Source organism: Rattus rattus, chromosome 10 (assembly GCF_011064425.1).
Source record: "Rattus rattus isolate New Zealand chromosome 10, Rrattus_CSIRO_v1, whole genome shotgun sequence".
NCBI classification, from domain to species: domain Eukaryota; kingdom Metazoa; phylum Chordata; class Mammalia; order Rodentia; family Muridae; genus Rattus; species Rattus rattus.
In genome coordinates, this window is record NC_046163.1 from 43618988 (window position 1) to 43642195 (window position 23208).

Sequence of the window (23208 nt, forward strand, 5' to 3'; positions counted from 1 at the left end):
AAATATGTAACCATGGAAACATGCACAATATTGCAGCTGTGAGGGAGAGTTTATTCCTGTGTGGGACTCTTGCTTCACCGTCATGTGCCTCCAGGTCACACGTGAGAATGTGAATTAGCTAGAAATGGTGGCACAGGTTTGTAATCCCAGCTGCTGGAGAGGCTGAGGTAAGGGAATCGCAAGTTTGAGAGCAGACTGGGCAGTTCAGTCAGACAGTGTCTCAACGGGAATGAAACCGAATGTGAGCTCAGTGATAAAGTGGTTTCTTAGCAAGTGTGAGTCCTTGGATTTGAATCCGTGTCACACGAGTGCCACATGAAATTTTATGTCAGTTACATTATCTGAGGTCCAAGTCATGTCCTGGAGCAGGTCTCCTTCAAAGATATGGAATTAGTGTTCAGGGTTCTCAGTGCCTTCTCAGCCCTGTGTGTCCTACTTTGCAAAGTTTAGATAAACAAAATCATCAATGCCCAAATAGGGAAGTTGATCTGGGAAGATAGGTCAGTGGCTAAAGTGTTTGCCATACAAGTGTAAAGACCTGAGTTCTGATCCCCAGACTCCACAAAACCCAGCCTAATAGCATGCATGTGGAATCTCAGTGTTGCTGTGGTGAGATGGGAGGCAGAGACAGGCAGCCCTCAGGAGTTTGGGGGGCAGTTTAGCTAATGTACGCTGTGGCAAACAGTGTAACTCCATCTCAAACAAGGTATAAGGCCACGGTTGACGTCCGAGGATGACCTTTGACCTCCACACATACTATGGCACGCAGATGCCCCTTCAGTCATACAAACACACACATCATGCACATATATATGAAGATGAAAAATAGGTCAATCAAATGGTGGTTACTTATATGGCAAAGGAATTTTCTTCTGAATTCCTTGAGATAAACACTTCTGGAGAATATAGCAAAAAGGAGTTACCACTGGTAACTAAGTGGCTGAGTTTCTCCTCTGTCACCTTAACAAGTATGACTTGGGCATTACTGGTCCTTTGTGACTCATTCACTCTTACACTGTCATTAATGCTGATACTCCAGGCATCTTTCATGAACTTTCAGTGTGATCAGTCTCATGTCATTAAGTTTTTATGGATTTTCTAATTCATAAAATGAGCATGTGTAAACAAATGAGATAAAAGTTAATAGTAGAGGCAAAAAGCTCGTTAGGAGACCACCGAAGTCTAAATATAGCAGGAGAATAAACTGGAGCACTGTGGCTGGGAAGGGGACGGAAGGAATGCTGTGCAAAGAAGTCAGTGTCGTGACAGCCTGGATGTGGGCTTAAGGAGGGAAGAGGCATTTGGGGACGACTTCAAAGCTTTCTCTTAGGCTTCTTGGTTGAGCTGTAGTTTTGTTCATGAAGAGAGGGAAATTAGGAGGAGGAATGGCTGGGAGAGAAGATAATAAGCTTATGTTTGGACAGATAGAGTATAAAATTCCAATGGATTAACTGAGAGATGTTGTTGAGATGTTAGGGGCTCAAGTGTCATGTGAAGAGATGTGGACAGCACTAAATGTGATGGGAGGGAGAGAGCCAGAAGATAAGGAGAAAGAAAATGGAAGATAAGATGATAGAAGAAAAAGAAACAACCCAAGACTAAATTGAGAGTGGCAAGAGGAACCTGAGGAGATTGGATCATGGCACGTGGGATGTGTAAAGGGAGAGCTTGAGGAATGTGGGAATGACCCCGAATACTAAGTATCAAAGGGGCTCAGGGTGAAGAGAATCTGTGACAGTATAGAGACGCCGGTGCCCCTCCCTGAAGAGAATCTGTGACAGTATAGAGACGCCGGTGCCCCTCCCTGAAGAGAATCTGTGACAGTATAGAGACGCCGGTGCCCCTCCCTGAAGAGAATCTGTGACAGTATAGAGACACCAGTGCCCCTCCCTGAAGAGAATCTGTGACAGTATAGAATGCTGGTGCCCCTCCCTGAAGCAGCTTAGGTGGCATTGTGGATCACAGACAAGATGAGACGAGACAGTTTTTCACTCTTCTGTCTCTCCTGCATTAGTGAAGACCGAAGGGAGCAGCTGACTATAGGAGCAATTGGTTCTTTGCATGGACATATTTTATCAGCTGGACAGGCCTGTTCAGTGCTCAGTGGCATTCTCTGAAATGCACACAGCTTAGAATAATGAAATAAGCGCTCTCTTCTTTGTTTTCAGTTTTATGCTGGTCACCATACTGTGTGGTGATTGTTTTCTTGCTGTAGAGGGCATTCATAAAGATGAGGTGTTTTTTTTTCCTCCTGCTGCAGGATTCTCTAAGCAGAGATGAGAAATAACCAAGTACTTGGCAACTTGGGCACCACATTGTCCAGGGGCATGAGTGTGCCAGGAACTTGGTGGTTTGAAAGGTGTTGACTTTAAGTAAATAAATATTACTCTTTAAGGAGTGCACTCTTCTCAGCATAACCTGTCATGTACAAATACTGAAGTTCCTTCTAAAGAATTGTGTATGGTATTAAATGAAATTGTTGGTGCTTAGTTTGGCCTTGTGTCCAGAAGTTATTTCTGCTCGTTAAGAAAGGCCAGCACACGGTGGTTTCCACCGTAGAGTGTAAGTAGAAGAAAGAACAGGAGTCTGTTAGAAATAATTAGGGAAGATCTGCTGGGTCATGGAAGGGGCTTGCGATGAGGAACGATCACTCTTGACGTTTACCTGACGTTGTGTGTTGATCGTATGTGGAATATGCATTTAGGGCATTTCAGTTTTGCAGGACCTTTTTTACATGATCCAAAATGAAAGCCTAAACTCTTGGGGTGGAGACTGCTCCCTGTATAGCGTGGCGTGCTGCTTGATCTAGAATGTAGGAGTATTCTAAGGATGCTGAGACTACATAAGAAATACATAAACTGCTCACACAGTCCCTCGATGTTACTGTCAGGTGTCACTGACTGTGCACAGTCACATTCTTACCCTTGGATATGACTGACAGACACACTCTGACTGACAGTCTCTCTCTCTCTCTCTCTCTCTCTCTCTCCCACACACACACACACACACACACACACACACACACATACACACACACACACATACACACACACACACACACACACACACATACACATACACACACTGGTAGCTCCACAGTCAGGTGGGCAGCACATTGTGCCACATTATAACGATCTCAGTGTCATGAGATGATTGGAACTTGCAGCTCCACCGTAGCCTAAATTCAGTTCCCAGGCTCACATTGATTCAGTGTGTCCTAACAATGACTCGTGGCTGTAATTAAAGAAATGAGCCCTTTTGAAGCACCCTCAATTTGCTGTGAATGCTACTCACATCCATGCACTGTGGTCATGCCTGGCACCATTCTGATTTCCATATCCACAGACGTGGTCATTCAGTAACTTAGCCATGCAACCTGTCCTTGGTTCTAACATTCCGGCAGTCACCTTGACTTTAGCCATGGTTAGACCTTTAGACTTGTGGTTACCATTCCCTTTCCTCACTCCTGGAGATTTGCTGCTGATGTAAGGACCGCCATGCTGTTGCCTCAGCTGCCCAGCACTTCTGTCTCAGGACCTATCTACCCCATCAGCTGGGCGCCAGCCCACTGGTCTGCCTCTCCATCACCGTGCCTGCCTCCGTCACGCAGGGCTACACTTCCTCACTAGATGCTTGCCCAGATGTTGTTATTCCTGTGTGCTCTTGCATCTAACCGAGCCTCAGTAAACCCAGGGCTATCTGTGACCACTTTTCTCCTTGAAGATGAGCTTGTGCTAAGCTGATTTAAAGTTTTTAAAACTTTAAAATCAATACTACAAAAACTGGTTTGTTTTAAACAAAGCTAAGATATTTACTATCCTTATAAGATATGTTTTTCACAGTAATCTTATTTTATGTGGGTCTAGCAATCAATTGATAAAAAGCAATGTAATCATTGTGTGTCTCCTAATACAATACACTGTACACTGACCCACAGAAAAGGTCTTTTATGTCTCTTAGTCACTCTTTTACTGCTGGGAAGAGACACTGTGACCAAGACAACTCCATAAAGAAGCATTTAATTGGGGGCTTTCAGTTTCCTAGGCTTAGTCCACTATCATCATGGTGTGGTGGCAGGGAACATGGCAGCAGGCAGTTGTGGTACTGGCAAAATAGGGGAGACTACATCATCATCCACAAGCAAGGGGGTTGGGGGGAAGAGGACTAGGCCTGGAATGGGCTTTTGAAAAACAAAGCCTACCCCAGTGACACACACACACACACACACACACACACACACACACACACACAGACACAGAGAGAGAGAGAGAGAGAGAGAGAGAGAGAGAGAGAGAGAGAGAGAGAGAGAGAGAGAGAGTAATTCAGCACTAAAAAACATTGGGGGTGGGGAGTTTGAGACTGGGTTTCTCTGTGTAGCCTTGGCTATCCTGGAACTTGCTCTGTAGACCAAGAAGGCCTCATCATCCAACCTACTAACATTTTTTTAATGTTTAAAAAATTCATACTAGTAAATATAAATTTTTCAGCGAACAAATTTTTTATATATTTATGGTGTTTCCAAGAAAAGTTGTCACCCTCAATATATAACTTGAATTTTATAAAATAAAATAATACATTTTATGTAGCTAATATCTTTTTGTTATTAATGCATATGACTAACTTTAAACTATATATATGTGTGTATTTCATAGGAAATCGCCCGGCATTTACGACCTGAGACCCTCAGGGCAATTTTTGGTAAAACCAAGGTTCAAAATGCTGTTCATTGTACAGATCTGCCAGAGGATGGGCTCCTGGAGGTAAGCAAAAGCAGGGTGAGAACCTTGCCCGTGTTTCAGGTTCATCAGTGGTCTCCATAGTTCTTTCGCATCTCACACCATTTGATAGTCTGGGATTATGAGTGGCTTTTGGCCATCCAATAACTTCACACCGGTATACTCAATTGGTCAGATACACTCAAGAATCCACCTGTGGTCCAAGGGACTCCAGAGGATAAGACAAAAGAACTTCTTTCTTAAAATATTAATTGTACTAATTGTTCAAGTTTTATACAGTATATTTTCATCACACCAAACCCCATCCCAATTTTTCCCATGCCCATCCACACCTCTCTACTCACCCAACTACGCACCTTTTTAAAGAAAAAAAGAAAAACAAAAAAACATAAAGTCCAGTTTGTGCTGCCCTAAAACTCCTAGGTGCTGGGCCATGTATTGGAGCATGCTTGTTCTATTAGGGTCACACCATGAAAGAAAACCAATTCTTCTTTTCCCAAAAGCCATCAGTTGCCAATATCTCCTGAGCTAGGAGCAGGACTCATGACTGCCTCCCTTCAAGTAAAGATTGTTTTGACTTGAGTTTGCAGAAGTCTTACCACAATCACTGTGATTTTTTTTTTCTTATGTTCAACTGCTGTGTTCTCTAGAAAACAGTGTTCCAGTTCAGTCAGCCACTGCCTCTGGCTCTCACAATCTTTCTACCGGTCTCCTGCAAGTAGCCCTTTGCCTAGAGAGGAAGGGGCATGATATGAGGATCCTCTTTAGAGTTGAGCTCCATGTTGTGTCTTACTCTTTACACATTGACCAATTGTGAGTCTCTGTGTTAACCATCGTGTACTACTTACTACAAGAAGAAGATTCTCTGATAAGAATAGGGAGATGTTGGTCAATAACTAAGGACTCTTGTCATTGCTCTTGGTTAGCCTTCCAGAACTTGACCATAAGATACCACAAAGACCATGGAGAAATCAAACCAGTGCTGACATGGAAGTTTATCCCTACCGCCTAGCTTCCACAGTGCTTGGAGGTGATGTGTGCAGTGCAAACAAAAAGCAATCAGTGGTCTTACCCAGATTTGAACCCTGCAGCTCCAATAACTATTGATCTGGCAAGAAAACCCACTGAAGCAATGGTGCCAGGAACAGCACACGGTAACCAATCACTCTCTAGTTAGACTGAGGGCCCGTTCCTCAAGACAGAGCTTATAAGTAGCACTGCTATTAGGCCAGAAGAATCCCCTGTCCCCAAAGTTCCCGGGCAGCCTCAGAAATAAACTGAGAACAGCACAAGTCCACCTTTTACTATTCAGTATATGCAGAAAGCTACTCATTAAATAATTAATACTTTTTATTGGCATTGATTATAGTTTATAGGGTTTAATAAGCAAGAGATTAGAGAATTGGTTAAATATATAGAATGTGGTTTTCAATTAGCTGACTGCTATCATTAAGTTCGAGTCATAAAAATATTCTAATAAGATTTAATAGGTCAATATGCCATTCTACAGCACCATTTACTGGTACTTTTCATATGCCAAGTTTCACCATGATACTTTGTATAAATGATTATTTTTTACTGTCTTAGCAATTCTGCTAAGCTGATTGTATATCTGGCTTCTCAGGAAAACAAAGTAAAGACTCAGAAATTAGGTAGCATCTTCAAATCAAATAATTTATACAGCTGCATTTTGCCCTGTCATTATTTATTTAAATTTAAATAAGGAACAGTGAACAATTATTTTTGAAAGTGCAAAATGATTTGATTTGGCCTTAAGAATGTTTTTCTCTCTTTCTTTCCTTCCTTTCTTGTTTTGTTTTTCAAGGCAGAGTTCCTCTGTCTTGCTCTGGTTGTACTAGAACTCACTGTGTAGATTAGGGTGGCCTCAAACTCACAGAGCTCTGCCTGCTTCTGCCTTCCGAGAACTGGGATGAAAAGCATGGGCTGCCGCTGCCACCTCTGGCAAGAACGTTACTTTTAATTGGAATCAATGTGTATAATGCATAAGAAGTAAAAAGTGGTAGAGGTCCCCCAAAAGTATAAAGCTAAAAGTTCTATATGACCCAACAGTACATCCAAAAGAATTACTCACCGCTGGGCCTGGTGGTTTACACTTTTAGTCCTATTACTTGGGCAGCCAGACAGGCGGATCTCTATGCATTCAAGGCCTGTCAGGGCTATATAGTGAGACCCTTTCTCAGAACAAAAGCAGGGCTCACGCTGGTACTGACATCCATACGTTCATAGCAGCATCATTCATATGGCCACAAATCCGGAAGTGGTTCAAATGCCCATCAACGCAATAACAGATAAGCAGATGATGGCATAAACATATGTGGGGATGTTGGTCCCTGTAAGGAAGGAATTCACACACATCCTGCAACACGAATAAAGCTTGATGACATCATGCTATGTGAGATAAGCCAATACCAAAAATGAAATATTGTATGATTACTCTATGAGGTACCTAGAGTTGTCAAATACAAAGGGGCAGGAAAAACCAAAACAAAACGGAGTAGTGTTTGCTGTGGGCCACTTGTCAAGTCACTGAGAGAGCTGTTGCCAAGTTGGCAGTGGGCTGGGTTTTGTATGATGGTAAAGGGCAATGGAGATGGGTGGTGATGGCTGCCCAACAATGTAAGTGCAGTGGAAATTGTAGTCTACAGCTAGGATGGGGAAACCAAAAGAGAGTTATTTCTAGGCCAAAAACAAAGGAAGGCAATTTCTTTAAACTATGTTTTCCTTTTTTCCCCTTCTATTAAAATAGATTTTCCCCCTCACACAATGTATCCTGATTAGAGTTTCCCTTCCCTCTCCCCTCCCACCCATATCCTCCACCTCCCTGTCTCTCATTAGAAAAGGACAGGCTTCTGAGAGATAACAGCGAAACATAACAAATAAAAGATAATTAGATAAACTAAAAAGTATTTCATTGAAGTTGAACAAGGCAACCCAACAGAAGAAGAAGCGCCCCAAGAGCAGACACAAGCAAGAGACCCACTCATTCTCACACTGGAGTCCCATAGGAACACTAAACTGGAAGCCATAATGCATACACAGAGGACCTTGTGCAGACCCATGCAGGCCCTGTGCGGGCTGCCTCAGTCTCTGTGCGTTCATATGAGCTCTGCTCACGGTGATTTAGATGTTTGTTTTCTTGGTGTCCTTCACCATATCTGGCTCTCTTCCTATCTGAAGTTCCCTGAGCTCTGAAGGGAGGAATTTGACGGAGACATCCTGTTTCAAGGTCTCGGTCTCTCGGTCTCTCTCGTGCTGCAGGAGGAAGCCTCTCTCATGATGGCTGAAAGGCACTGACACAGGAGGATAGCAGAGTATCATTTGGAGCCATTTCATTTCTACGGCTTCTTTCAGACTAGTGTTTGGTTTTACCCCAGGTGCCTAGGCAGTCTAGTCCCAGGTTCTTGGTCACCCAGGCAGTGTTGGGTACGAATTCTGCCTTGTGGGATGGCCTTAAGTCAGATCAAGTGTTCGTTGGTCACTGACATGAGCTTTGTGCCACCACTGACCTGGCAGGAGACACATTGCAGACCGGAGGGTTTCTGGCTGGGTTGGTTTTTATGGTTTTTTGTTTGTTTGTTTGTTTTGTTTTTACTTTTCTTTTTTTTTGTTTTGTTTTTGTTTTAGCCTTCAGAGCATCAAAAAACATTTCCAGCACACTGACTAGGTTACACACAATTGAGTTATTGACCAACAGGGTCCAGTGGAAATCCCTAAACAACCCAGGCTGTTGCCAAGACAATAAGTTACTCTCCACAAACTACCGTGAGGCCCCATTGATAAAGACAACACCGCCACACCCCACTGAACATGGAGAGGTTGAGCTGGTGCCTACACAGAGCCTCGGCCCGAAGGAAGACTTTTTAAGGGAAAAAAATTTTGAGACAACAAGGTCTCTCACTAGATAGGCCCCACTGCCCGGGAGCTTGGTATGTAGTCAAGGCTGGCCTTGAACTCAGAGATAAGACTGTCTCTGCCTCCCAAATTCTTGGATTAAAGACATGTGCCACCATGTCCTCGCCTGAAAAAAAAAATGTTTAACTTATGATTTTTTTAAATTTTATGTCAATTAAAAGATAAATAGTAAATTTATTTTGTATAAATTGCCTAAAATTGCTGGTATTCTTAATATGTACATATTTTATTGATTCTTACTTTTATGATAAAATCTATTAGGCCTTTTAAGATCATTTCTGCCTTTTCCTGGGTATTGTGGTAGGTACTTTTAATCCCATTACTTGGAAGCAGAGACAGACAGTAGAGACAGACAGATTCCCCAAGTTCAGGGCCATCCTGGTCTACAGAACAAGTTCCAGCACTGCTGGGGCTATGCAGAGAAACCGTGTCTCAAACAAACAAACAAACAAACAAATAAACAAACATTCTTTCTGCCTTTAAACAGCAGTTTTCAACCTGTGGGTTACACCTCCTTTGGGGGTTGAATGACCTTTCACAGGAGTCACCAATGACCAAATATTTACGTTATGATTCATAACAGTAGCAAAATTACAGTTATGAAGTAGCAATGAAATTAATGTTCTGTTTGGGGGTCACTACAGCATGAGGAACTGTATTACAGGGTCACAGTGTTAGGAAGGAGCGAGCCACTATATTAGACTCATGGAGGTGGTTTTAAAAACACCAATACCAAGGCCTGTTCCTTGAGAATCTATGTAAAACTCTTTGGAAGCTGGCAAGATGACTTAGCTTGCCATCGAGCCTGATGACCTAACTCGAGCGGGTAATCCTCTGACCTCCACACACAGGCTGTGTTTTATACCAACAGTATAATCTTAACAAGGGAAAAATTTCATTTCCTGAGAAAAAAAGTCCAGTAACCACCAAAGGTTTCTGTGAAAATATGGAAATGAGCTACCATCACACCTGAACTCCTAAGGACCTTCTGTGGATTTTTACCACAAAGAGCATTTTCCTCCGTCACCACACAGTGAGCATCTGGCTTAAGAAGCGACAGGTGTAATGCCACCATCAGCGCGTAGGGCAGCACAGTTTCTTCATTTCCTCTTCTCTTCGTTTCTCTCGGATGGCACAGCCACTCTGTTTTCAGTTCACTTGTGTGACTTTGAAGTCTTTGAAAATAACAATTCTAATCAAATTAACTTGTTTACTTCTTTGTCAGATACTTTTCTAGCTAGCTTTCACTTGCCCTTCTATCGTGACACTGACCAGTTCATTTTGCTGATGCTATGTGTTCCCCATGTAAGGAGTCATTAGTTCCTCATTGTCCAAGAAAATGTGGCATAGCTGTGTATACTGTCCCCTGCTCCACCTCAAGGCTATTCCTAACCTCTCCCTGCTACTGGTGGTCATATAGGATCACAGCTAATTGTTTCCTTCCCAGCCTTTATTGCAGAAAACACATAGGATCTCCAGCAAGCACAGACAATGCTGTTCCCAGTGCTCACCCAAAGCTGTTGTTGGACTGTAATAGCGTAGTTCGCATATTCAGGGAGATCTGAATTCTGTACTGCAGGGCGATGGAGCAGTCACCTTCCACTCAGATATTATCATTTAGTGCACCCTGAATTGTGGATTGGGGGCTGGCTCACTCCAGTGCTGGGCAGAAAGGAAGGTGGAGCCAAATTGTTGAGGATTGTGTCCACCCTAACAATAAACGTAAGTTCCACGTTCAGTGAGAAACCCTGCGTTAAAGGAACAGAGCAGAGAGTCTTATGGGAAGGACACAAAACATTCATTCTCCTCTGGCCTCCAAAGGTGTGCATATCACACGTGTATATATACCCCACCCCTCTCTCACACACACACATACACACACACACACACACATACACACACACACACACACACACATTGTATTGAGAATATAGCAGTAAATAGGTTACGAGAATCTTGCTCCATAGCCTCTACTGGTAATTACATTAATTGTGCTATATAATGGGAAAATATGCATTTTTCTTCTGTTTTTCTTCTCCAAATATTCTGTAGCATTGTTCTATCAATTTTTGATTGCCAACTGGGATTTAAGAGCCATTTAAACATTGTATGCGTCAGCAGCTGGTGGAAGCAAGCCTGAAACCCAGGCAAGTCTTTGTGAGTCCATTCTTGTCCTAGGGACTCAAGAACTAGCTGGAAGCAGATATAAGATGTGGTCTGATTGGACAGCCGCATATTTACAGGCCATGGTTAGTACAGGTCTGCCCTCATCCTCATGATTGACCCTTTGTTTAGTTTCTGTCTTGGAGGAAGCAGAGTCGTGATTCTTACAAGTCCACTGTCAAAGAGGGAACATGACATAGAAAGACAAGAGCAAACACAGTTTTCTCTTAGGACCTAAAAATAGTCTAGCGAGGCTGGTGCTTTGACCAGGAAGTGGGAGGTGACAAGTGAAAAGTTAGAAGAGTCACTGGAGGCATTGTAAAGTCATGTGAAGACATCTGAACTTTACCCAGAGCCATTAGCGACCCAAGGTTCTCTGCAGGGCAGCATGGTCATGTCTGTGTTAGGGCATTCTGGATAGTGTGGAAGAATGGAGGTCAGGTCATGGGCTGCCTAGGGAAAAAGAACAGGCGTGACTCTCTCTCTCTCTCTCTCTCTCTCTCTCTCTCTCTCTCTCTCTCTCTCTCGCGTGACTCTCTCTCTCTCTCTCTCTCTCTCTCTCTCTCTCTGTGTGTGTGTGTGTGTGTGTGTGTGTGTGTAGTATAGGTGTAGAGATGTATTGGGGAGGAGATGGCTATGAAGATAATTCAGGAAAAATTTTGGTGTTCTGGATAAGTGTCGCCGTTAGGATATTCAGAGACAGTGATTTTCAAATGACATTGGGAAGGTCAGAGTTGACACTGTGAGGAACACACTGGGTCTGAAGGATGAGTGATGGGGACGAGCCATGATAACACTAGTCCCTGAGTGCAGACAGTGGTACAGGCTTGCCAGCCTCATCTGTGCTGTTGAAACCACTCATGTCTCTCTTACTCAGCTTAAGTAAGAGTTTGAATTTTACTCAAAAACACGGACTAATCTCTAATAATGAAGTGCTGGAAGAACTTACCCTAATAATCATAACTCCTGTTTTCTTCGTGTAGTTTCTATCAACATTGATTCTATAATACTAGAGCAGTTGCTGTAGTGTCCAAGGCCTTAAAGAGAACTGTAGGTCCATAGTCTTTCAGTTTCTCAGTACATCTCTGATGCTAGCTTGTTTTAATTGAGTTCTCCTCCCATTGTGACTAGGAACAAGATGAACGCCTTCAGGACAATGGTTAATGTGACTGATCACCCTGTATGTAGACATAGACACTTATAAAAATCAGTGGAGAAAACTTTTTTGAAAAACAAATTAATTAGTAACTATGGCAAGTCCATAACCAAACCGTAGGGCTAAGAAAGACCTTAAAAGATCAAGTTAGGAATCTTCACACATTGTCTCAGCTCCTTTCCTGTTCCCAAAGCTCTGCTTCCTAAAGTAAGCAGCGGTGTGGGATCTCCTGGAGGCTGCTTTAAACAGCCTACCATTCTCCTCCTCAGTCTCTGGTTGGCTACGTCTGGCTAAGCCTGAGCGCCTGCCCTTCTAACAAGTCCTGCTTTGGCACTGTCGTGGATCAGGATGCCACACTTGGATAGCCACTGCCGTAAGAGACGCTGCCCACTCTCACTGTTATGTTCCTCCATTAGTGTCTTTATGTTTGTGACTTCTCAATCATGGACACTTTCAAAACAGACCAGTAAAGACATTGGGGGAAAATCACCTCCCATCAGCATCATTTCGTGCACAGCAGGGACAAGAGCTCTGTCCTGGGTTGATAGTTGAAAAACAGCTGTAAAAGTCACTACAGGTTTTCTGCTTTTTGTGGTCACATGGCTCAGGCAACTCCATGTCTGTGAGGAAACCCTCCTTCCTCCCCAGGTGGAAATATCCCCTGGCCTGGCACTACTCGCTTCTTAAAGCCCTGGCTTTCCCACTTAGCTGGGAAGTGGTGAAAAGCTGTCCTGGATGGATGGATGGATGGATGGATGGATGGATGGATGGATGGATGGATGGATGGATGGATGGATGGATGGATGGATGGGTGGGTGGGTGGGTGGGTGGATGGATGGATGGATGGATGGGTGGGTGGGTGGGTGGGCAGGCGGGCGGGCTAGCCACCATTTGTGGAGAACCAGCCAGCAGCCATGGAAGAGCCACATAACTATGGACTCTGCACTCGACTTTATTTAGAACTGATGGAGAAGACATATATCATGTCTCGTAGTTCAAAAAGGAATAGAAACGGTTTAAGATTTAAGTCATAAGAATATGATACTGGATTTTATTGGTCTGATCTCATAGTTTTCTACTTTTAAAACTTAAAATATCACAAACTTAAAAAATCCTCACATTGTGTCCTTCGGCGTAATATAGTTTAAAAATAACTTTTCTTAATTTGAATTTAATGAATTTCATTCATTGGCTAACGAGAATGTATGGTCATTTCACTGGATGCTGTTTCATTCCAGTCTTTGAGGAACTGAGAGTTAGATCAGCCAAACAAGATCAATAAGCTTGCAGGATTGAGGTGTAGTGACTCTAAACAGCAGCAGCGTTCTCCAGTGGTGTCAGAGGGAGAGCGTGTGAGGAAAGATCAGCAGGCGTAACCATGAGAGCTCAGAGGGAGCTCTGTAGCTGTAGCTGTTGCCGTGGCCGTGGCCGTGGCCGAAGGCCCCAGGGAAATTCCACTGTGCAAACCGTGCTGAGGAGGCTTGAAGAATACAAAGCTGGGTTTTTTTTGTTTGTTTGTTTGTTTGTTTTGTTTTTGTTTTTTTATGTGCCTAAAAGAACATGACAAGATATTGTTTTGAGACACTTGGTTTATTAAATCTGGTCAAAGTAGAGGGCTGTGTTAATAAATTATGGGAGATAAATCTCGAAATGTAAATTACAGAGAAGTTATGGGGCCTTGGTAAGTTTTCTGGTAACAGCAAACATTAAGCTATGGATGATAAAAGTAATAAATGCTATTTACCGAGCAATGCATGTCACATTATCAAGAGATTTTACCTAGATCCCCTGTTCCATCACCTCCGGTTTACACATGGCAGTGAACTCTCCAGGGTGAAGTGACTCCTGGGACCACACTACAAGTAAGTGGCCAAGGTAGAAGTTCAACCTCAAATCTGCCTCAAACCCCAAACCTAATGCTTTTCCCCTAGAAAACTAGGGCCAAATCTTATTTTTTTAAAAAAATTTCAATTCAAGAGCCAATTCTTGATTTGTTGGGAAGATTCCAAGACCACTGCTAGACAGATGCCCATCTCCATGATGGCCTTTGGAGCCCAGTATGGGTGAAGGCGCAAGGCTTCTCTACGAACAGCAAACAGTAGCTTCCTTGGCTGCAGAAAGTTGGATCCCTGGAAGGTTTCTGGACAGAAAACGACCTGATAGAGTCCCCCTCACCAAGGATCGAAGTGCAGACCTTCTGGTCATCCAGTACTGAGTCTGAAGGATCCAGGAGCCCAGCATGAGACCATTTAAAAATATCCTGCTGTGAACAACCCATATCTACATGAATGCAGTCTCTGAACAATAATAGCTTGCCTCCCCAGCCTCTGCTCGGTGAGAAGGTCGCTCGTATTTTGTTATTTCCTCAACCCCCAGGGGCCAGGCATTCAATGCACTGCCCTCAAAATTCATCAACGTTAAAAGGAAGTGGCACTGTGTTAAGGGCGAGCTCTGTGGCTAAATATTTTGAATATGGCAAATGCATCTCAAACCAGACTGTCTGGGTGTGAATTCCAGCTCTGCGGCTCTCTTGATAGTTAGGAAAGTTGTTTAGACCATTGTGCCTCAAGCCTTCATTTTAAGCTAGGGTGCTAAGTACAATATTATCTCAGAAAAGAGGGGCAATGTCAGGTTAATTGGTGTCAAACTGAAAAGACTACATTAAATTAGGGGCTGGAGAGATGGTGTATCAGTTAAAAGCCAGCACTGCTCTTACCGAGGACCCGTGCTTGATTCCTAGCTCACAACTGTCTGTAACTCCAGAAACATCTCTGGCCTCCATGGACTCCTGCATTCAAATTCACATATCCACCATATGCCATAATTTAAAACACAACCATAATTTAAAAAATCAAAATCTTTTCAAAAATTATTTTAAAAGAATAGTCTTAATTTGATGTTAATTATCATGTATTATCAAACATTTCACTATTTTTAAACTCAGCCATTGGAAAATAAATGTATTAGGATCAAAATAAAAGGCAATGACTTTTTTTTTTTTAAGAAAAGCCCCAGTCATTAAATTTAAATACCCATGTCTTAGTCAGGGTTTCTATTCCTGCACAAACATCATGACCGTGAAGCAAGTTGGGGAGGAAAGGGTTTATTCAGCTTACACTTCCACATTGCTGTTCATTACCAAAGGAAGTCAGGACTGGAACTCAAGCAGGTCAGGAGGCAGGAGCTGATGCAGAGGCCGTGGAGGGATGTTACTTACTGGCTTGCTTCCCCTGGCTTTCTCAGCTTGCTTTCTTATAGAACCCAGGACCACCAGCCCAGGGACGGCACCACGTACAATGGGCTGGGTCCTCCCTCCTTGAACACTAGTTAAGAAAATGCCTTACAGCTGGGTCTCATGGAGGCATTTCCTCAACTGAGGCTCCTTTTCTGTGATAACTTCAGCTTGTGTCAGAGCCAGCCAGTGCAACCCTAAATATATCAACAAAGGAACATACATTACCTTTTACTGGTTAAAAAAATAAATAAAATATACAAGTTTATAATGTCTTATAAAAAGTGCCATTTACAGTTGATCTTGTTTAGTCTCCTTCCTCATTGCAAAATACATTAAAAATTAAAAGTAGAGGCTGCTAAGAGGGAGATTGAAGATTAAAGCCGTGTGCCACAGCCGAGGTGATGTGTGTCCAGAGGGAGCTCTGTGGTAGGACTCACTCACCTAATGCCTCGATGTCAAGCATGGGGTTCAGTCAGTAGATAAGTCAGCTAAGCCATGACGAGAGACTTCTGAAGGTATATGGAAAGGAAGATGCTCGTAAGGACAGGGCTGATAAGAATAGGGCCCCCCACCCATGGATGCTTCCCCAGCCCCACGCTTATGTCTTAGTCTTGGAACCTCCCTTACTTCTGTTCTCCTTCTCTCCAGATATACCCAAGCCGTTCCAGGTAGTGCTAAGCTCCACCCCAGCAAAGAGAGATGGCCATTGGGCCCAAGAGCCTTTGCAGAAGTGCTAGCATGTGGCTTCCCTGGGGCAGGCGTGTGAATCTGGGTGCTCGATTGTTCTTCACCCTTTTATTCCTCTCTTCACACCTATCACCCGGGAGCATCAACACCTGAACATCTGGTCTGTCCACCTGCTTCCGTGTCCTCTGCCCACGCCTGAGTAGGGTGGTTCTGATGTGGCCGTCTGCACATGCTCAGATGTACCCTCCTCCTCAGCCTTTACCCGGGAGGAAGAGGAATGGTTGTAGCTTTCCTGGTGCCCGTTAGGTGTCAGGCTTCTTAGCCGCTCCTTACAGCTGAGCTAAGACGTCAAGTATAATTGCTCTGTAAGAAACAACTCACTCTGCAGTCACTAGATAGAAAACACACAAAATCCCAGATGAATTCCAGTACTGCTGATATTTTAATTTAAACGAGTATACAATTTTCGACATGATAGATTAGGAGGTGAACAAAAGTCCTTGAAGCCCGGGGTAAGGCTGACAACCGTTTCTCCATTAGCTGTGACTGTCACCAAGATGGAGCCTCTCCCTTTGATAACCGGGTCCAGAGAGGCTGGTTCGCCTCCTGACTCTTAAATTGCCCTTCTCAAAGAACATGAAAGTATTCGTGTCAGCCTTAAATACGTATTCTTTAGTTAAACAAGGGTGATTGGGGATCAGGAGAGCACCCCAAACCATAAAGTGGAAAGAAATTAGAAGACGGAATCATCATCTTAGAACTGTATAAGTGAGGGGCATTATGCCATGCAAGTTTGTCCTCTAAAGAAGTGTGTAACCGAAACACTCACTCTCAGAGATAAGTATTTAAAACCAGCAAACACTCGTGCTCCCTCCGACTTCATCTCTAAGCCCGAGGCTGAGGAACCACAGTGGTCTGAACAGTTGACAGGGTCAGAACTGGCTCACATGGGGCTCTGTGGACGGCTTTGAGGAGACATCAAGGAAGGATGTCTTTGTGTCTTTTCGCCCAACATCGCTGATTCATCATTCACTACCCAGCACCACACTGTCTAGTGTCTTCATTCACTTAGCTCTGGAAACCTGAGGAGGAAGGTGCGACTTTTTACTCATGCTTTGTCCCTCTGCACTTTGACCCTGAGTCCTTCTCTTTGGTCTGCACACTGTTCATTTCTTAGTCAGTGACTCAGTAATTGTTTCTGAGGTAATGAGTAACTCTCAGGTAACTGATTAAAGGCCTGCATCAAGAACTTAGAAAGGAGCCTAAAACATTGATGGTCTAATCAAAGCCATCCTCTTTTTTATTCATAACTACTACTGCTACTCCCTCTTTTTTTCTGTTAGGCAGTTTTGTTTCTATTCTGATTAGAAAAATGTCAGAAGAATAGTATAACAGATGGAAAATATTAGGCCCCGGGTTTCCAAGGACAGTAGATTCAGCAAGGTTTTCCAGATTGTTCCAAGCCTTTAAAGAACTTGAAAAGATTTTACTCTTCAAGTGTCTAATGCCTCCAACACCGTGAAGTACTGCAACCATGTGAGGGACTTTCTATAAAGAATCAGCAAGGAAATTTCCTGCTCTGAATCACCTGAACATGTATTCAAACACTGAGGAAGCCACTAGACAGTATCTTGACATGTCATCTTGTCAATAGCAAAGTCACCTTCTATCTTTGAACTAAGAATAATTTAATTTTAAAAAATGTTATTGATCTGTTCCAAAATATAATGAGAAAAATGCTTACTTTACATAGTCATTTACTAAAATTATGATGAATATTTTGCTTACAATACACATTAAGTGAGCACGCTACCCTTGAAGACCAGAAGACAGTGCCGGATCCCTTGGAGCGGAAGCTGTGAACCACTGTGTGAATGCTGTGAACTGACCACAAACACCTCTCTTCAGACCTTTGTGACTACTTTTAAAAGTTCATCCTGCTTTAGAATTTATCTGTATTCTGCCATGCCATCTGTTAATTGACTTTGTGTTTGCTTTTGGCTTTTAACTTTTTTACAACTTTGATTATCAGTTTTAATTGTATGTAGGTATGTATGCCCACAAATGCTAGTAGAAGCCAGAGGTGTGGGGCCCAGGTTGGCTCCTAATTTTCATCTAACCTAGGGTGGCCCCCAAGTTTCTTGGTTGGTGAGGATGTCCTTAAATTATTGACATCTTTTCCTTTCACCTCCCCAGTGCTGGATTACAGACATGTACCATATGCCCAGTTTGAGATACTAGACACCAAACAGAACTTCATGTATGCTACCCAATATAATGTCTCTTTGAAAACAAGGTCTCTGATTTGGTTTTCTTAACGTCAATGCTATCATCAAAACTTTCTTCAATTACCAAGAAAATTTCCTGTGAGTCAAAAAAAAAGAGATACAGCTATAGATACATGAGGTACCTACAACTCCAACCAGATAATACAAGAAAATATACTTCCTGTGACTTATCATAGTTAAAAACATAAGGGAAATGTATGCCTGCAGATGCTAGTAGAAGCCAGAGGTGTGGGGTCCACCGGAGTAGATGGATGATGTAAACTGCCTGAAGTGGATGCCGGGAACTGAACTTGGATCTTCTGCAAGAGTAGCAACTGCCTTAATCAATGACTATCTTTCCAGCTCCAACTTTGCGTTTTTATCTGTATGGTGTCAGGGTAAACTAGCGTGTAAGGAGTCTTGGCCTCGTGCCAAGAATTGTTCTAATCTGATTGTTTTATGTGCATTAACTAAGCTAGTGCAAGGATCCAGTGAAGTGCCTGTGATAACTCCATTTATAGCTCAGTTACTGAAGCACAGACTGAAGTGACCTTCTCAAAGCCACTCATCTGGCGCATGACATAATACAGACTGAACCCAGGCGGTTTGGGGCCAGAGTCTGTGTTCTGTAAGCTCACTAGCTCTCTGTGCAGTCTCTTGAGCACATGATGGACTAGAGAATGACAGCAGAAAGACTAAGTGTGAGGGAAGACATTACAAAGTATCTAGAACTTTCCGTCTCCCGAAAGAAAATCAGAATGATTTAGAAGCATCTTCAACCCTTATTTACTTTCATTTTTAAGGCTTGTTTAATTTATTTTGTATATAAACTCTTTGCTTGCATGTATGTCCGTGTTCACCATGCATGCCTGATGCCTGAGGGGCCCAGGAGAGGGTCCTGGATCCTCTGGACCTGGAGTGACAGGTGGTTTGTGTGCTACCATGTGGGTGCTGGGAACCAAACCCATGTCCTGCGGAAGAGCAGCGAGCAGCAAGTACGTTTAACTGCCGAACCATCTCTCCAGCTCCTTCCTTGTGTTTTTTATTCCATACGTGTTTCTTCTATTGTAAATGAGAATTACAAAATTAATTAGTTTAGAATTCCCTCATTGTTGGCTCCTATGCTGTCCCGAGCAAATCTCTGGAATGAGAAAAGATCATCTTAAGTTCACTCCACTTGTCCATGAGGAGAGAATGTCATCAGTATTTGTTAAGTAAATGCACAGTTCTCATCGCTCCCACTTGATGAACAAAATCACACCCTGTTCATGTCTCTCTAGCAGCATCCGACATTCAGTTATTTTACTTATTTCCTCATTGTTTCTCTTCAGTGTGGAGCTCCTCAAGAGCAGGGGTCATGTATTCCCTGTAGCCCAAGAACTTAGCACCTAATTCTCATTGATATAATTACTGACAAATGGTTGTAGAAATAGGTGAATACAGTAGGCAGAATAGAATTATTGGTCTAATTATTGAAAACTTTAAAGATAATTCTTCTTAGATTCGACATAGCTTTGTGGTCTAAACCCTGGGAAGGGGCTAGTGGTAACCAGGCTGTGTGCGTTGTGGTCTGTCCATAGTGTATCAGTCACTGCAGGGTTGCTATGCGGTCCCCCAAAGGGTTTAGCTTGTGGTCTTAGTGAATCTATGTACAGTTAGAGATAAGCACACTCAGCTTTGCTTAATATATGAAGAATGCCTCTATGAATGGCCCCAAATCATGGATGCATCAAAGTTTTCACTTTACAGTATAGATTATGATTGATTCTTGAAAAATACAGATTTGTCTACCATTTGAGTGGGACTGATGGAAAGTTCACACCTGCAATCATAGATACTCTGTTTCCCGCTCCGCTTCTCCCGGGCTCTGCACTCAGCCTCCGTCTTCCTCTTAGCTCTCTGCACATTGTGTGTTGAATACCATTATCCTTTCTCTTTTTCTTCCTTTGGGCAGTCATTTTATATATCGGACACAATTTACTCTGTCAATGAAACTTCCCATCACTATAGTGACCTGAAAGGAGGCTGGCTAGGGACTCTCAGTGGGTCCTTTAAAGGACAGTTCTTCCAGGGGCTGGAGAAATGGCTCTGTCATTGAGAGCACTGGCTACTGTTCTACAGGACCCTGATTCGATTCCAGAAACCACATGGCAGCTCACAACTATCTGTAACTCCAGTTCCAGGGGATCCAACTCCCTCACACAGACATACATGCAGGCAAAACACCAATGCACATGAAGTTTAAAAACAAAAAAATCCCTGTTTTTGAAAAGAGCATTCTTTCAGTGAGGCTTTTGATGTTTCTTCCACTGCCTCTATTGTACCATTTCCTGGGCCACAGCCACTGCCTCCAACAATAAAGGAATCTAGCACGGGGACGATAAGTGAGAAGCAGTGCGTGGACTGATCCTCTCGTGGAATTGCACCAAGCGCACTGTGGAACCCATTACACCTCCCCACAGATTGTTATATAAGGAGTGGTGTGCAGGTGATGAACACAGGCTGCACTAGCATCTTCCATGCAGCTGCACATTGCCTAATCTGCTGAGTAAATGAGTCACTCCTGCAGTTTAAAGCCACAAAATCATTTCTTTGCTTAGAATATCAGTTGTCCAAAACTCTGTGCAAAGTCCTCCCCTTCGCTTGTTGCACATTAACTCTGTGGTTACTGTACAATCACTGCCCGAGAGCTAGGATCTGCTGCTTACAAGTCACACAGCAAAGGGTTATGAAACCCCATACACAGTGAGCACAGTGGGCTTCCCTTGATGCCCTCATGCTGGTCGATTTCTGAGGCTTCCCTTCAAGATGTTTTAGTAGTCTATTGCTCCGCTGCCTGGGTGATAGTTTTTCTGTGGCAGAAGCGACACCAGCATTTCTAGCTTGTCATGCAGTACTTGGTTGCCATTTTCCCAGGAGCTCAGTGACCCCGTGGCATAGCTGCGTTCTGAACAGCTTTTGCTGACACACTTACATTCACCGGCTGATAGTCAGGTGTCTTTTCCTAGCTGAGGGGAGTTAGCCATATGTTCCCTTAGGTCCTCTACATTGTATAGCTTCCCCTTCTTGACTTTGTATATGTTTATTACAGCCACCCTGTCTAGGGCTTACTCAGTTCCCACTCCCAGTGAATGCAATGGTCTGTAGGAAAGATGGTCACTGAAATCGGTCCTTTCCTCCTCACACAGTAAATGCTGAGATCCTCAGCAGGTCCACGGCATCTTGAAAAAACTTGGCTGTTTCCTAGTGTGAGAGTCAGGTGATATTCTTAGAGGATAAAGGTTTGTTCTGAGTATTAGCAACTGGATTTTTTTTTTTTAAGGATCTCATTATTCTAGCAGAGGAAATGCTGTGTATGCTAAAGGCATCCCTGGATTCCGTGGATTAGACTTTAAATAATATTGGATAGGGAAGGGCAGGAAGCGCGGGAAGTCGCGCCTGTTTCAGATTTATTCAGACGTTTAGGCTCAGAGCTAACGCCTCCACACTCTCTTCAAAGTAGTGCGCATAGTCGCTGTCTTATGAAAAGGATCCATAGCTTTTATTAGAGCTCAGCCTGACCCACAATCCAGAAACTGTTAAGACTATTTGCAGTGAAAAGTCCTAAGGGGCGGATGCTGCTGTTCGTAGTTAAAATGAAGTAAAACATCACCGTGGCCCTGTTTTGTATCTCAGGAAATTCTGGTGCATTGAACTGTGCTAATTCAACAAATTAAAACCACCAGGAAGACTTCCTTATCAAAAACAAGAAACGACCATTTTATTGACCCTGACTAAACACCAAGCACTAGCCAGAGAGTTCTCTGAGGAGACAAGAGTGAACAAGGTACCTCCCAGAACGGAGGTCTTCGTAACAAAGGAAGCCAGTGGTAGTCACTTAGCACCAGCAGAGACTGCTCGGGCAGGAGGGGGTTAAGGAAGATTTTCTTGAGCAAAAGATAATTGAATTGAGAGCTGAAGAAATGAGCGCTAATCAGAAAAGAGAAAAGGTCTCCAGCAGAACAGCCTGTGCTAAGGCCCTGTGGTCAGAAAAGGAAGCAGGGCCCATAAAGTGCACTGGCAAACCACCTTGAAATGGCCTGGAAAGATGGTTGCTAGACCAAGTTATTTTAAGAATGGGCACCTCCACCCTGAAAGCAGCAGGAAATCAGGTGTGTGTGGGGGTCGGGCAGATGAGTGCTGGCAGGATTGCCTGATGCTGTCCTGTTCTGTTTGTTAGTGTTTATCTTTCATTGTTGTCAATGGTCTGAATTTCTGTCTATTTTGGCTTTGTTTATTTCTGTTTTGTTTGTTTTTAAGGAATTTCCCTGGCTAATGTGTGGAAGTGGGGTCAAAGGGACCAAGTCAGGATTTATTAAATTAGGGTAACCACTGGAAACTCTCCATCCTGTGCATTTAAGTGCATGAAGTGGGTTTATAATTTAGTTTCTCCGTGTAGACAAGAGTGGGGCCGGCCGAGACCTGGGGCAGTAAGTACTTCCTGCTTCCTGTGCCTGTCCTGTGCTGTATAAGAGAACATACTCTGAGCTTGCCACCAGGTGACAACATTTGAGACTCCCTCCCTGAGCCCCATTTCTGGATTTTACTTTGGAGCAAACCAAACCTGAGTCTGTCCTTGCTTTCCCCGTGAGGAGGGAGTAGCCCAGAGAAGGAAGTAGCTTACCTAAGGTCACGTGGCTGGGCATGCAGAAAAGAGTCCCTAATCAGAAGCCCTGGATTTTTCCATCACTCACACTTCAGTTTTTTCTCCTTCCTTTAGTTATAACCATAAATATTCTTTATTCTCTTTGGTATGAGTGTTGTATACACTGTGTAATCAAACACCATCTAACTAAAACTTGAAGCCTGAAAATGGAATTCCGAGGAAAATGAAACCCTTATCTTACTGTGGCTATGGTTCCAACAGTGCAAGGCAGGCATTTCTGAGAAAGTCCAAAGTCTGTGCGTGCACAGGAGTGGTAAGAGAAGTTAGCTGAGCTTTTAATAGTTGTGAGTTCTGAACTTGAGTTCAAAGGCAAAAGTTTAAAGTCT

The 23208-nt window shown here is 43.3% G+C and overlaps 1 protein-coding gene across 2 annotated transcripts in view; it reads left to right on the plus strand.

The window, feature by feature from the left end:
- The window catches only part of Nme7 (NME/NM23 family member 7), a 129710-nt gene that overhangs the window by 86572 nt on the left and 19930 nt on the right, over positions 1-23208 (plus strand). For both annotated transcript variants that reach the window (XM_032914833.1, XM_032914834.1), the window contains one exon: positions 4653-4760. In XM_032914833.1, the coding sequence (XP_032770724.1) occupies positions 4653-4760 (108 nt within the window). The remainder of the gene's footprint in view (positions 1-4652; positions 4761-23208) is intronic.